This window comes from Hylobates moloch, unplaced genomic scaffold (assembly GCF_009828535.3).
Source record: "Hylobates moloch isolate HMO894 unplaced genomic scaffold, HMol_V3 SCAFFOLD_1, whole genome shotgun sequence".
In the NCBI taxonomy this organism is placed as follows: domain Eukaryota; kingdom Metazoa; phylum Chordata; class Mammalia; order Primates; family Hylobatidae; genus Hylobates; species Hylobates moloch.
Genome location: NW_026652276.1, coordinates 178,533,078 through 178,545,631, shown reverse-complemented (window position 1 = coordinate 178,545,631; position 12,554 = coordinate 178,533,078). Strand labels below are relative to the sequence as shown.

Sequence of the window (12,554 nt, the reverse complement as noted above, 5' to 3'; positions counted from 1 at the left end):
CCTCCTTGGCCTCCCAAACTGCTGGGATTACAGGCATGAGCCACTGTGCCTGATCCTCCACATCATTTTGAATAATTTTACTAGCTCTTTGTTTGCATTATATTTTAATGTGTTTAAAAGTTTTCCTTTTCATCCACTTGTGAACTCCTCCAGAGAAAAATCTTCTCTTACTGGTATTAGAATCCTCAGGAGTTCTGCCTTGTTCTTATCAGTCTTTCTTCCTTTGTCCAGACTTAATTACACTGATTTAATCAAATAATTTTGAATTTTAATTTTGTTTCTGGGCAGTGCGTCTCGGTATCTAGGATATTCAGATGATATCACTATATCGGTTGGAGAGTGACTTTGATATTTCCACTGTAATATTTCCAGAATTTTTTTAAAATTATACTTTAAGTTCTGGGGTACTTGTGCACAATGTGCAGGTTTGTTACATAGGTACACATGTGCCATGTCAGTTTGCCACACCCATCAACCCGTCATCTACATTAGGTATTTTTCCTCATGCTATCCCTCCCCTAGTCCTCCATCCCAACAGACCCCAGGGTGTGATGCTCCCCTCCCTGTGTCCATGTGTTCTCATTGTTCAACTCCCACTTATGAGAACATGCGGTGTTTGGTTTTCTCTATTTCCAGAAGTTTTCTCAAACTTCTTATAAACAATGGGCAGAAACCCATACACAGATACATGGTATTACAGCTGAGAATAAATCACCATAATTAAAAAAAAAAAAGCCCTTATTACCAAGTGGATTACTGGTAATACTGAAGATGCCAGATAACACACTTAAAACATTTTTACTTAAAGGGATATCTGTCTGTCAGCAGGAGTAGCAGTCAACAAGGACAAGTTGGGTAGTTATATGAAACGCTCAATAAAGTAAATGGTACACAAACATTTAATCCTTTAGATGTCCCATAATGCAGTCATTGAGTGACTTGGAAATAAGCGTGAGCACAGTAAGTTCTATGAGGCAAGTGTTGGGGAGGATTTACTGAGAAATAATGTTAGATATGTGCTACATAGACAAAAACATAAAGCCTGACAGAGAAACATGTTTCTTATTTTTGTAAGCAAATAAATTCAATTAGATGACAATAATGACATCGATAAAAACATAAAACAAACTATGATTCTACGGGAACAAGTTTCCTAGTTCTGTAAGTGAAAATCTTAGATGATGGTGATTGATAGATTTCTTTAAAAGTTTATATTTAGCACATCTGAGAAAGTGCTTGAAACATCTGATTTTTTGACAAAAAATCTTTTTAACTTTTCATAATCAAGTATACTGAACATAAATGAATTACACAGCAAAGATGTTCTATGCATCTAAAAATGAATGGCATAAGTACAGAAATTTGGTAACACAAAGAAAAAAGAAACAGATTGAGAGATATATCTTAGAAGTTGAAAACAGCTAAAGTTTTTTAGCAATACTTATTTACATATTTTGCATATAGTGTTATCCCCATTCAAATTACAAATGGCTCTCATTTTCATATTACCATCCTATTTACCTACTCTAATCTGTGAGCAATAAAATCAATCATTTAGTCAGTTTAGGTATGACTGAATCCTTTGTTGACCATAAGGTGAACAATTATTACAACCCTTACCTGTGAAAAATAAGACAAATTCAAGTAAGAGATAAGGTTATACAAAATGCAACAAAAATGCTACAGAATTGCCTTCATAATCAGGGTGAAATCAGAATTTTAAAACAGTATGTCATCCTTTTGTGTATGCGTAAGATGCAATCCCACACAACACAATTGGTGGATAGTATATAGCGAAGAAAACCACGTAATACGAAACCAGTGCTTGAGCGTAAACAGAGCTATTTGTACCCTCTTGTCAACACCTCACACTTTACTGTTCTAAGTTAAACTCATCACTTTACTCCCAAAATAAAAACTTTTGATTTTTAATTTTAGTAAACAGCTTTGATATTCTCATCCATTCAACTTAAAAAATGATACTCAACTGACACTCTACATCAGTCATTAAATTCATGTTTTTAAAAAATAAAGTCTGATATCATCATTTCTATTTAAGAATTCTTAATTCCTATTTGATCCCTTGTTCAGATCTTTAAAATTCCACATCTGACCATTAAAATAGCATATCTTCTGGTCAAGCTTCCCCAAGTCTTTCTCCTTCTAATCATATTAAGTGCTTTAATCATTGCATTACAGTGCCCAAAATGTTTGTGGTACTTTGCCTACACATTAAATCCCAAACCATTCTGACATTCAAGGCCACATAGTCTACCATTAATAAACCTTTTGATTCAATATTACTTTTTCTGTAACAAACTATTGGATTAACTGACCTCACTAGTCTCCAACAGTGGTTGCTCATCTCCTTATATTTTTATTTTATGGCATTCTTCCCTCCAGAAACATTTTGCCTTTTCTTCATTGACTTGGTTTTCAATCCAAAGTTCATAAATCTCTTATATGACTCTAATCCATAATTACCTCTTCTTTTTCAAAATTTCTTAGCAAATCTATTGCTAGTCTATTAAGTGATAATCATTTAATAATTTGTATTGCAATCTAAATTTAAGATGTATTTAATTTAGATGTGTAAGTTTTGACTACCTAATTAGATTTAAATTTTCTAAAAGGCAGAAACAACTTGTTATTTTAAAACACAAATGTCCACATAGTAACCATAGCAGAGATGCTTTTTGTTCCCCAATATCTGTTTTCTTTTTCTTAGTACAGCCCCCCTGCCATTTAGCTGGATATATGGCCATTTTGAAGGTGAATATGACCAAGAGATCACTAACTTCTGGCCAGAAACAAATGAAAGAAAATGCTTTATGTGATTTCCAGGAAGTTCCCTTAAAAAGGGGGCACAGAAGAATACCATTCTTTGCTCCTAATAAAGAGCACCAGTAACAACGATAGACTCTGAGGCAGAGCCCATGCTCAGAGAATGACAGAGTAATGAGATCTGGGTGCAGACCCCTTATTTGTGTAGTTTCCCTACCTGCCCCAGTCTGTGTTAACTCTGATTGACATGAATAAAAACCAAACTTCCATAGTGTTAAAAATCACTATTATTTTGGATTTTCTTCAATTGGTAGCTAGTAAGAGTCCTAACTAATACACTGGACTTTAATAATTATTAGCATAAAATGTAATAAACACTTTAATTTTAAGTTTATATAATGATCAACAAATATATACATTTATAGTTGAACTATGTGTCCATAAACAAATGTTAAAGTAAAAAAAAAAAAAAAATCAGGCATTTTTAGAGAAAACCAAAAGAGTGCTTCTATAAATACTATAAATGTTGAGGCTCCACTGCTATCCCGTTTTCTTCTAGTTGGCTAAAAATAGATCGAATGCTTCGTTTACGGCTAAACTTTAAAAAGTACTCTTTGGACTACCTTGTCATCTGCTATTTGATGCTTAAAATATTCCCAAATTATTGTTCAAAAAGTGGTACACAATTTAAGAGCTATTGGCTACCTGTATGGAAAAAAAAGTGACTCCATATACTTTGTAAGAGATTCTTTTGTATTTTATTCCAGCAAAATCCTAGCAGAAATAGCAACAAGAAGATGTCTCTCAGAGTTCTATTTTACATTAACTTAATACACATTAGGTTCCTTTATTATAATCTCATAGTTTTGAAATTAACAAATGAGGTAGGGCAGAGAAAGAACAAATAATAAGACATTAAGTAAACATCATACGGAGATGAAGTAGATTTTTAGTTTTCTCTCTTTTTTAATAAATACAACTAATTGTCTAAAAAAAAGAGTAAGTGCTGGCTACATTGGCATTTCAATGAGCCACTGATTCCTAATAACAATCCCAATTACTGCAACAATTGGTACAATGTCAGGAGATATTAACAGGTGAAATGACCAGTTTGTACCTATTGTTTTTATGATGCATAAGAATTCACAAAGTTGATAGCTATTGAAAGCAGTTTTTAATAGCTTTAAAGTTAATTTGTATAAATAAGTTAAGAGCTTCCAAAGGAAAGAACTTACAAGATAAACTGATTTTCCAGTGAGCACATATTCAAGGAAGACATCATTAAATATGAGTTCCTAATCACATCTATGTCATGAGCTAGCTGTATGACTAGGGCTAGTCACTCTACTTATCTTGCGAAACAAAGACTGTGGATGTAGCAAATGCGACAGCAGGCTACAAGCAGATAAAACTGGTGCTTGCTTTGGAAATCATTTTGTTCAATCATCCCAAGTTACTGATGAAGAAATAGGTACAGAAATATAATATGACTTAGTTAAAGTACAAAGTGACGCCGATGACAGCTTTTATGTGAACCTAGTCTACCTACCTTCCAAGAAGGAGAAGAGAAAAAGGAATAAGAAAGAGGGTGGAGAAAGAGGAAAAAAAGAAAAAAGAAGTGAGAAGAAAAAGGACACCAATGATTTTCATAGCTTATTTCCATATACATCAATGAAATTATAAAGCAGGTTCACGTTCAGTCCAAGGACAGATATTAAGAGTTTAAATCTCCATTAATTACGAAACTACTGTTTTGAGTCAGCACTGCATAGGTACCTTTATATTATGCCAGCTCTAGCGATCTCACTGGAAGTCAGTGTTTCTATGTATTTTAAATAATCTGATAAATGAAAATCATGAGAGTACTCTAACTTTCCCCTACATCTGGGCAATATGCTCCAAACAGATTTAATGCTTCTTACGGTCTTAACAATTCTACCATCTAAGCATTGTTATCCTCCTTGTTTCACAGCTGAGGTCAATGAGGGTTTTCCAAAGGTCATCATAATACAACGTATACTGGTGGATGTGGGGTTTATATTCTGGCTATCTGGTTTAAGAATATAATTACTGTGGAATCTAAAAAAGTAGATCTTGGCTGGGGGTGGCGGCTCACACCTTTAATCCCAGCACTTTGGGAGGCTGAGGTAGGTGGATCACTTGAGGTCAGGAGTTCGAAACCAGCCTGGCCAACATGGCGAAACCCCATCTCTACTAATAATACAAAAATTAGCCAGGCATGGTGGCGTGCATCTGTAATCCCTGCTACTCGGGAGGCTGACGCAGGAGAATCGCTTGAACCCGGGGGCAGAGGTTGCAGTGAGCTGAGATTACGCCACTGCACTCCAGCCTAGGTGACAGAGTGAGACTCTGTCTCAAAAAAAAAAAAAAAAAAAAAAAGTTGATGTCATAGAATACAGAGTCTATAATGGTGGTTACCAAAGATTGGGGTGGTTACAAGGGAGGAAGAGATGGGGAGATGTTGGTCAAAGGACGCCTAATTACAGTTAGAGAGGAGGAATAAATTCAAGACATCTATTATATAAATGGTGACTTTAGTTAATGATGATATACAGACCATAATAATAACTATGTTAGGTGAGGCTTTGTTAATTAGCTAGATTTAACCATTGTACAATGTGTGTGTGTGTGTGTGTGTGTGTGTGTCAAAACTTATACATGATATTATCTTTCAATTAAATTTTTAATTTTATTTTTAATTATTATGGGTACATAATATTGATGGGTTAAAATATATATGTGTGTATAGATATTTATATGTATATATAAATATATATGTGTGTATATTTATATTTATATATTATATATTATATATATAAATATATACATAAATATGTGTGTATATATATACACACATATATACGTATATATATACACACACATATATACACATATATACACACATATATACACATATATACACACACATATATACACATATATACACACATATATACATATATACACACACACACACATATATATATGTATACACACACACACACACACACAAATAAATTGCTCACCTGCCTCATGGTATGTGACTCTGGCTTTAAGTAGCATATTAATAATCAACAAGAATATTTTTTAGCTTCTATTGTGAATCAGAAAGTTCTAGTTCCCGCAAAACATTTTATTTTCAGTAGCTCTGTGGCAAGTATTCACTTACAAAAAATAAAAATAGGTAGCTTAGAGAATTTAAAAATGAAAATTATAAAATTCTATATATCTAGATGAATAGGCTTTGCTTGATCTTTACAATACTGTGAAGTAATGGGGAAGTTGACTTTCCCATATTACAAATATAGAAACTGAAAGCCTGAAAGAGAAGGTTGATGAATTTAGCAAAAAGAAATACAAGACAATCAGTTAAGTTTGAATTTCAATAAAAAATAAATACCTTCTTAGTAAAAGTGTATCACGAATATTGCATGAAGCATACTTGCACTAAAAAGTTATTCATTGCTTAGTTGAAATTTACATTTAATTGGACATCCTTTATCATATCTGGCAACCCTATAGAAAAGTGACCTAAGGCCACCAGCTAAAATCCATCTCTTCTGACCAGTTTCACTATGTGGTGCTATTGCCTGACTTTATAGCTCAGACATGTTTAGATTCCTTCCAGAGTTCTATTTCAGTTTCCTTGTCAACTCACTGTAAGCTTCAATTATGTTCTTTAATGTCCAAGATAAAGAGAAAGCTGCGTTTAGGCAAAATTATTCTAGTTGACATGCACTATTGTAGAAATGCCTACTGTTTCCGATTTTCAAAGTACTTTTCATCATATTATCTCATGGATCACAATAACCCCTAGGGGATAAAATGAGGAGTTATTAAGGTTCCACTTTTTCAAATTTAATGATTAGGTCTCAGAAAGTTTAGGAGACCTACCTAGGTTCTCACAGCTAGCAGGGACAGCCTAGCCTGAGGGTCAAGTCTTCCATGTAAAATTAAGTAGAGGTAACATATGTGCTGTTGCCATTTATTGTTAAGATAATTAAAATACTGAAAGACTATTTTTGACCTCTGGTTTAACATACAGTAAACAGGGGTGAGTCCTTCTATATTATTTTGCTTCTATCAAAATGATATGATAAGAGAAGTACATACAGTCTCCCCAAATTTTTTTTAATCATGTCATTTCAACAAAGCTGTGTTTTTGTGTTAAAAACACAGTCTTGCAAAAACAGAAACACAATCACCCACTTTTAAAATTATGACATTGTCTCAATGTCTTTACTAAATACTTGGTTCTATTATATCATTATTGTCATAAAGAGCAACTCAGTAACAGATTCACTAAACTAAAATCCTTTCAAGTGTATTCCCTAGCAGTCAAGTGGGCTATTTTAAAGACCTTCCTGTAACAGGTAAATGAATTCAGCCTGTTATTTGGTGAGTCATTTTGCTTGCCAAACTCTTACTTAAAACCTAGGTATTGTGAGTGGGCACATGGTTGCTTCCACAGCTAATGTTTTGGAAAGACTAATGCAGGACTTTTCTTGGTCACTTTGCCAGCCAGAGACCTCCGGCCAGTGACGCCCCTGCCCAGGCCTTGCTTGGGTCCGGGTTCACCGCAGGAGACACCCTACCTACTCTGCCTGCTGGTCAGCACCTGGCCTGCACTCCAGCATGGATCCCACAGCTGCTGTGACTGTGCACCCAGCCTCTGGTGGGAGGGGGTGTGTCAGCAAGTGAGTGCAGGCTCCGGTCCGCCATTCCAAGTGCTGGCACAGAAGCGGGCTCTATTGGGGGCTTGTGGCTAGACCAGGCATGTCATAAGTGACTCTCATGGTGGACTCTGGCACCTCGAATGGGGAAACGTTGTGGCACCCAGACAGGGGTGCCCCTGACTCCAAAGCATGTGTTACAGCATGCTAATTATTTAAGTCCCACTATCTGCAGCCTGAAGGACGGTGGCAGGTTAACAACACTGTCAGTCCCTTGCTCCACTCTGGCCCACGGCTCCGGGGCTGGCTCAGCCCTGCCACTGCTTCCTGATGTGTCAGGCAGCTGTCCTCCACCAGCGGAGGGCAGAGGGCCATAGTGTTACAACCTTCTTTGTACCCGATTTCGTGGGTTCTTGACACACGTCCAAGAAGAATGAGGTTACGCGGACAACTGAAGGGTGGGGAGGGCAGAGAAGAATCTTACTGAGCAATGAGAAAGCTCTTAGAGGAGAAGGAATGTATGGGTCATCCCCCTACCTGATGTCAGGTGGTCTCTTGCTCAGTGTGGTTGAGTCTGGGGCTTTTATGGACTCTGAATGGGGAGTTCATGTTGATTGGTTTGTAAGTATGCAAAAAGGCTAAAACGAAGGCACCTCTCAAAGGTGGGCATGACGGTGTAAAAAACCAATTAGGAAAGGGTACATACATGTAAAACAGGTGAACGGTGGGGATCAATCAGACGAAAGCACATCAAACAAGAAGGGAGGTTCTCAAACTGGTCCGAGGATTTACCCGGGACTTGTAGCTAGGCTTTAAACTGTCTTCAGCTTGAGGGCAGTGTTTCACTGGAAACTCGTCCCATCTTCATAGATTTTTGTCTGTCTCCTACCTCTATCAAGACCACATGAATTCTGCTAACTATCTAAATATGTTTTCCAAGATGAAGCGAACAAATGTCAACACATTTGAAAATATATGATTAGCATTAAAAAATTAAAGCCATCATCCCTCCATTAGCATTTGAAATTAAAGAATTACAGAATATGTTTTATTAGTAATTTTTAAATTTAACTGCTATTTGTTAAAAGAGCCATTTTTGAAAAGGAGTTATAATACAACTTATCTTTCCATCCACCTCTTGATCCCCATGTCTTCTCTCCCATTTTGCATGCATTCTTTCCTTCCTCCCCTCTTCTCGTTTTTCTCTTGTAACCCTTTTCTCTCTTCCTCTGCATCATCATTTTATCTCTGCTACTGTGCTCTTGGTTGCTCACTATCATCCTATTTTCTTTTAATTATCATTTCCTTCTTTCCCTTACTTATATATGGAATATTGTTATGATAAAGGATATATGAAAAGACTTAAAAGCTACATAATGCTGTAAGTTACTGACAAATACATTCTTATATTTGTATATTATAGGATAGGACATCAGATGTCTATTTCCTATATTTTAAATTATATCAGGTCTTACAATTTATAAATGTTTTATGAGACCTGATATAATTTTAAGGTTTATTACATCAGGTTTATTATGCGCATGAGTGGTGTTGTCTTTTTCCTTTATGTTGTCTTATATAAGTGTTATATAACATAATACTCAAATTTTAAGTCTTCTGATAATAGTATTTAACATGTTAATAAATTAACAAGATTATGTTTAGAAGGGTTCTACCAAAGTGAACAATATTCCATAAAGGGGAAATTCCACTATTATAAACTATGTAATATATTACCATCAGATAACAATACAAATATTTAATTATAACTCATTTTTTCAATATTTAAATCAAACTTGGCTTTTCCTAGTGTGTTGGACTTACGTGGAAAAAAATTATTACTGATTTTACCATCTGGCATCTGCAACCCTGCAGAAGTTACATGGTTTTTACCTAATTTGAGTACCATTCGTTCCACTGATATCCAGATACTTTCATTCATTGCTATAATATTACAATCCAAACTTACATATTTTCTAATTTTTATTTCACCCTTATTTTCTGCTGTGACTTTTTATATGAATAACTCAATTTGTTAAACATGTTTAGGACACCCAAGTCTCAAGAAGAATCATGCTGTTTAAGGTCATACTGTAGCCATTTAAAGCCAAATTACCTAGCATGTATCCCACAACTCAGATCATGTTTGAGAAAGAAAATGCATTTTGTTTTCCAGTTGCTCTAAAAAATGGAGAAGGTAAAAACACCAATAGACATTTCACTTAAAGTGTTTTCAATAGGTTTTCAGGACGTCCTAGGAATTAATTTTTCATTTTGTTATAGAAATTACTATTTCTCCTTAGTCTTTTTTATAATACATATTTATAAAAAGATTTTTTCACTTTAACATAAATATATTCATCTTCATTGAGTATGTACGATCACTGAGATGCACTCAGAAGTAATATAACCTGACACATAAGAAAAACTATTTTCTTTGTGATTTCATTTTATTTCTTGCCCTACTCATTTTAACAGATCCACATCTACTGATTAAAGAAGCACATTAAACTTTTGTTACAAATTTCAATCACAGACCTAAAATCTGAAGTAAATATTTCAGTTAATTTATAAAAATTCAATTCAATTCTCTAATGTGACTCACAGCTTGGTGCATGCTGAGCAGCTGGGCCTTTATCTCAGAGCTGTTTTAAGATTGACGGTAATTTCCTGTTCCAGGTATATACCTAAGGATACCTGCTCATGGTCTCACAGCAGCATGGCCTGATTCCAGGTACCAATAGCTCCAACTGCTCCTTAGGTATTTCAGTTTAAAGTGATTGTGGTCAATCTAAAGCCATGTAAAGAGGAATATTCTTTCCTTATAAAAGTAGTGTGACATAGTCATCTTTTTCTTACAATATCAGGGAAGATAACAGAGTATTCTCTAGACACATTGAGGCTGGAACTTGACAATGATTGAATCACTAAGCACCTACCTGGATAATATCGAGCCAGGCCAGTGGCACTGCCAAAAACCTGCCACAGCAATGAAGGGTCTTCCTCGCGATTTTTTTTGAAAACTTCATCTAAGGCACTTGTCCAGTTGAGTTCATTTAACACAATTGTTGCTAATGTAAGAGAGAGAAACAATTAATTAATTCAAATTTGTAATTAAAAACTGAATGTCTTCATTTATTTACAAAGTAATATTAAATATGTTCATTGTTCTACCTATAAAATAACTCTAATCCAGTGGTTATCAACAAGTTTTCGACATTTTAGAGGACAGTTTGACTGGATCTACTACAAACATGTACATAGTATTCATTGAAAGATGTTTTTTAAGAGGTTTATACTCTGGAGAGAATTTCTGAAAACAAAACTTTATATGACAGTGTCCCTACTGACATTTTGGCCCGGGTTATTCTTTGTTGTGAGGTCTAATCCTGTGAAAATGTTTAGCAGCATCTCTGGCCTCTACCCACTAGATACTAGTACCTCCCCACCCCCAAGTTGTGACAAGCGAAAATGTCTCCAGACTGTCAGATGGCCCCTGTGGGCAAAATCACTCCTGCTTGAGAACTACTGTGACACATAAAATATGAGGAGAGATGAGTGGTATTCCTTTTTATCCTCAGAGGTAGTTCTGATGAAACCTATGGGGCACCTTAGGACAGAGTTTTAAGACCACAGTAATCAACTATTGATGACTCTCTGCGGCAGAGCAACATAAATTAGCCTGCTACCTTAAAAAAAAAAAAAAAAGATGTCATTGAGCATAGCTTATTAACTATGTTTATAAAACAAAAATGTACATATTTTAGTAATGGGAAAATTTACTCAGAGGCTTGACAACATCAGTGTTAGAAACAAACTAGCTGACACTTTATCACTACCTTCATAAACATAAACAATAGTTTTTTTTTTTCTCCTGGTTATTTCTATTAACAATTAGAGCATGGTGCCGATAAGGGCCAGGTGATTGATTTTGATACGTATTTATAACTAGAAACTGATCTTGGATAGGTATTACAAACATATACCATTCATTACAGTGAAAGAGAAGCATCATAATGTAGGATATAATATGGGTTAAAATAGTGCATAATTTATAATTAAGAGCCTTCATGATCATAACTTCTGAAGTCTAGCATACTAAAAATTTAATTGGCCTAATATAATTTTCCCTTTACACAAAAAAATGGCATAGATAATTTTCTATGTAAAATATACACCATGCCCCCAGAGATTAGCAGATGGGGCCACATTGCATTTGACAATCTCTGACCAAGCCTGAACAGTGGAAATGTGCTTAGGATAAAGACTGGAGATACAGCTTAACTTTCTTCTATTTTTTTTCTGTGATGACAGCAAATAAAAGAAATGAATGCTATCATGGTTAAATCATGCACAAGCCTTTTTAAAGGTAAAATTAAAAACAGCGCCCATGAAACAAGATGCACAGCCTATGTGTTCATATTTTAAAGTTGTATCATTTACCAAAAAAGAAATCAACAAAAACAAGGTGATTGTGAAACTCTTCTGGGGCCAGCATGCTAAAGCAGTCCTCATTATTGAAAACTAACAAGATTTTCATCTTTATGGATGCGATTACTTTCAAAAAGATCAGTTGTGTGTGTGTGTGAATATTCATGAGCTGTGTCAGATCCATCGTGCATCTGAGATACTAGAGAATTCATATTCAAAAGCATGATCCAATGAACACTAAGCAGCCAGTTATATGAGAATTTATATTCACAGAGATAACCTGAACTGATACCCACTATTCATGAATATTTATATCAATATACAAAATAGCATAGAAAAAGGAACACTGTGTTTTCTCTTAAACATTTATGACTTTTATAGTAACATTCTACTAAACAAATGTTTATTTATGATCCAGATAGACTTCATTAATCCCCAATCTATTCTATCTCTTTAATTTCCTTGATTCTTTCATTCATATTAGGCAATAACATCTAGTTATTTTTAATAAAGTTTTATTTGTTTTCAAGGCTGCTAACTTTTTCTTAGTTTTGTTTGACAACTCAACAGCTACTAAGTATTGGTACTGACACACTGATTGTGAATTATACTTTCATATACTGAGGGAAAAAGTCAAGCTCTAAA

At 34.8% G+C, this 12,554-nt stretch overlaps 1 protein-coding gene across 9 annotated transcripts in view; it reads right to left on the bottom strand.

Moving 5' to 3' along the window:
• Positions 1-12,554, bottom strand: part of CACNA2D1 (calcium voltage-gated channel auxiliary subunit alpha2delta 1) — a 509,235-nt gene that overhangs the window by 140,108 nt on the left and 356,573 nt on the right. For all 9 annotated transcript variants that reach the window (XR_009208968.1, XR_009208970.1, XM_058425275.1 and 6 more), the window contains one exon: positions 10,418-10,549. Coding sequence is in view for 5 of the 9 variants with exons in the window: in XM_058425275.1 (XP_058281258.1) it covers positions 10,418-10,549 (132 nt within the window). In the remaining 4 variants the exon portion in view is untranslated. The remainder of the gene's footprint in view (positions 1-10,417; positions 10,550-12,554) is intronic.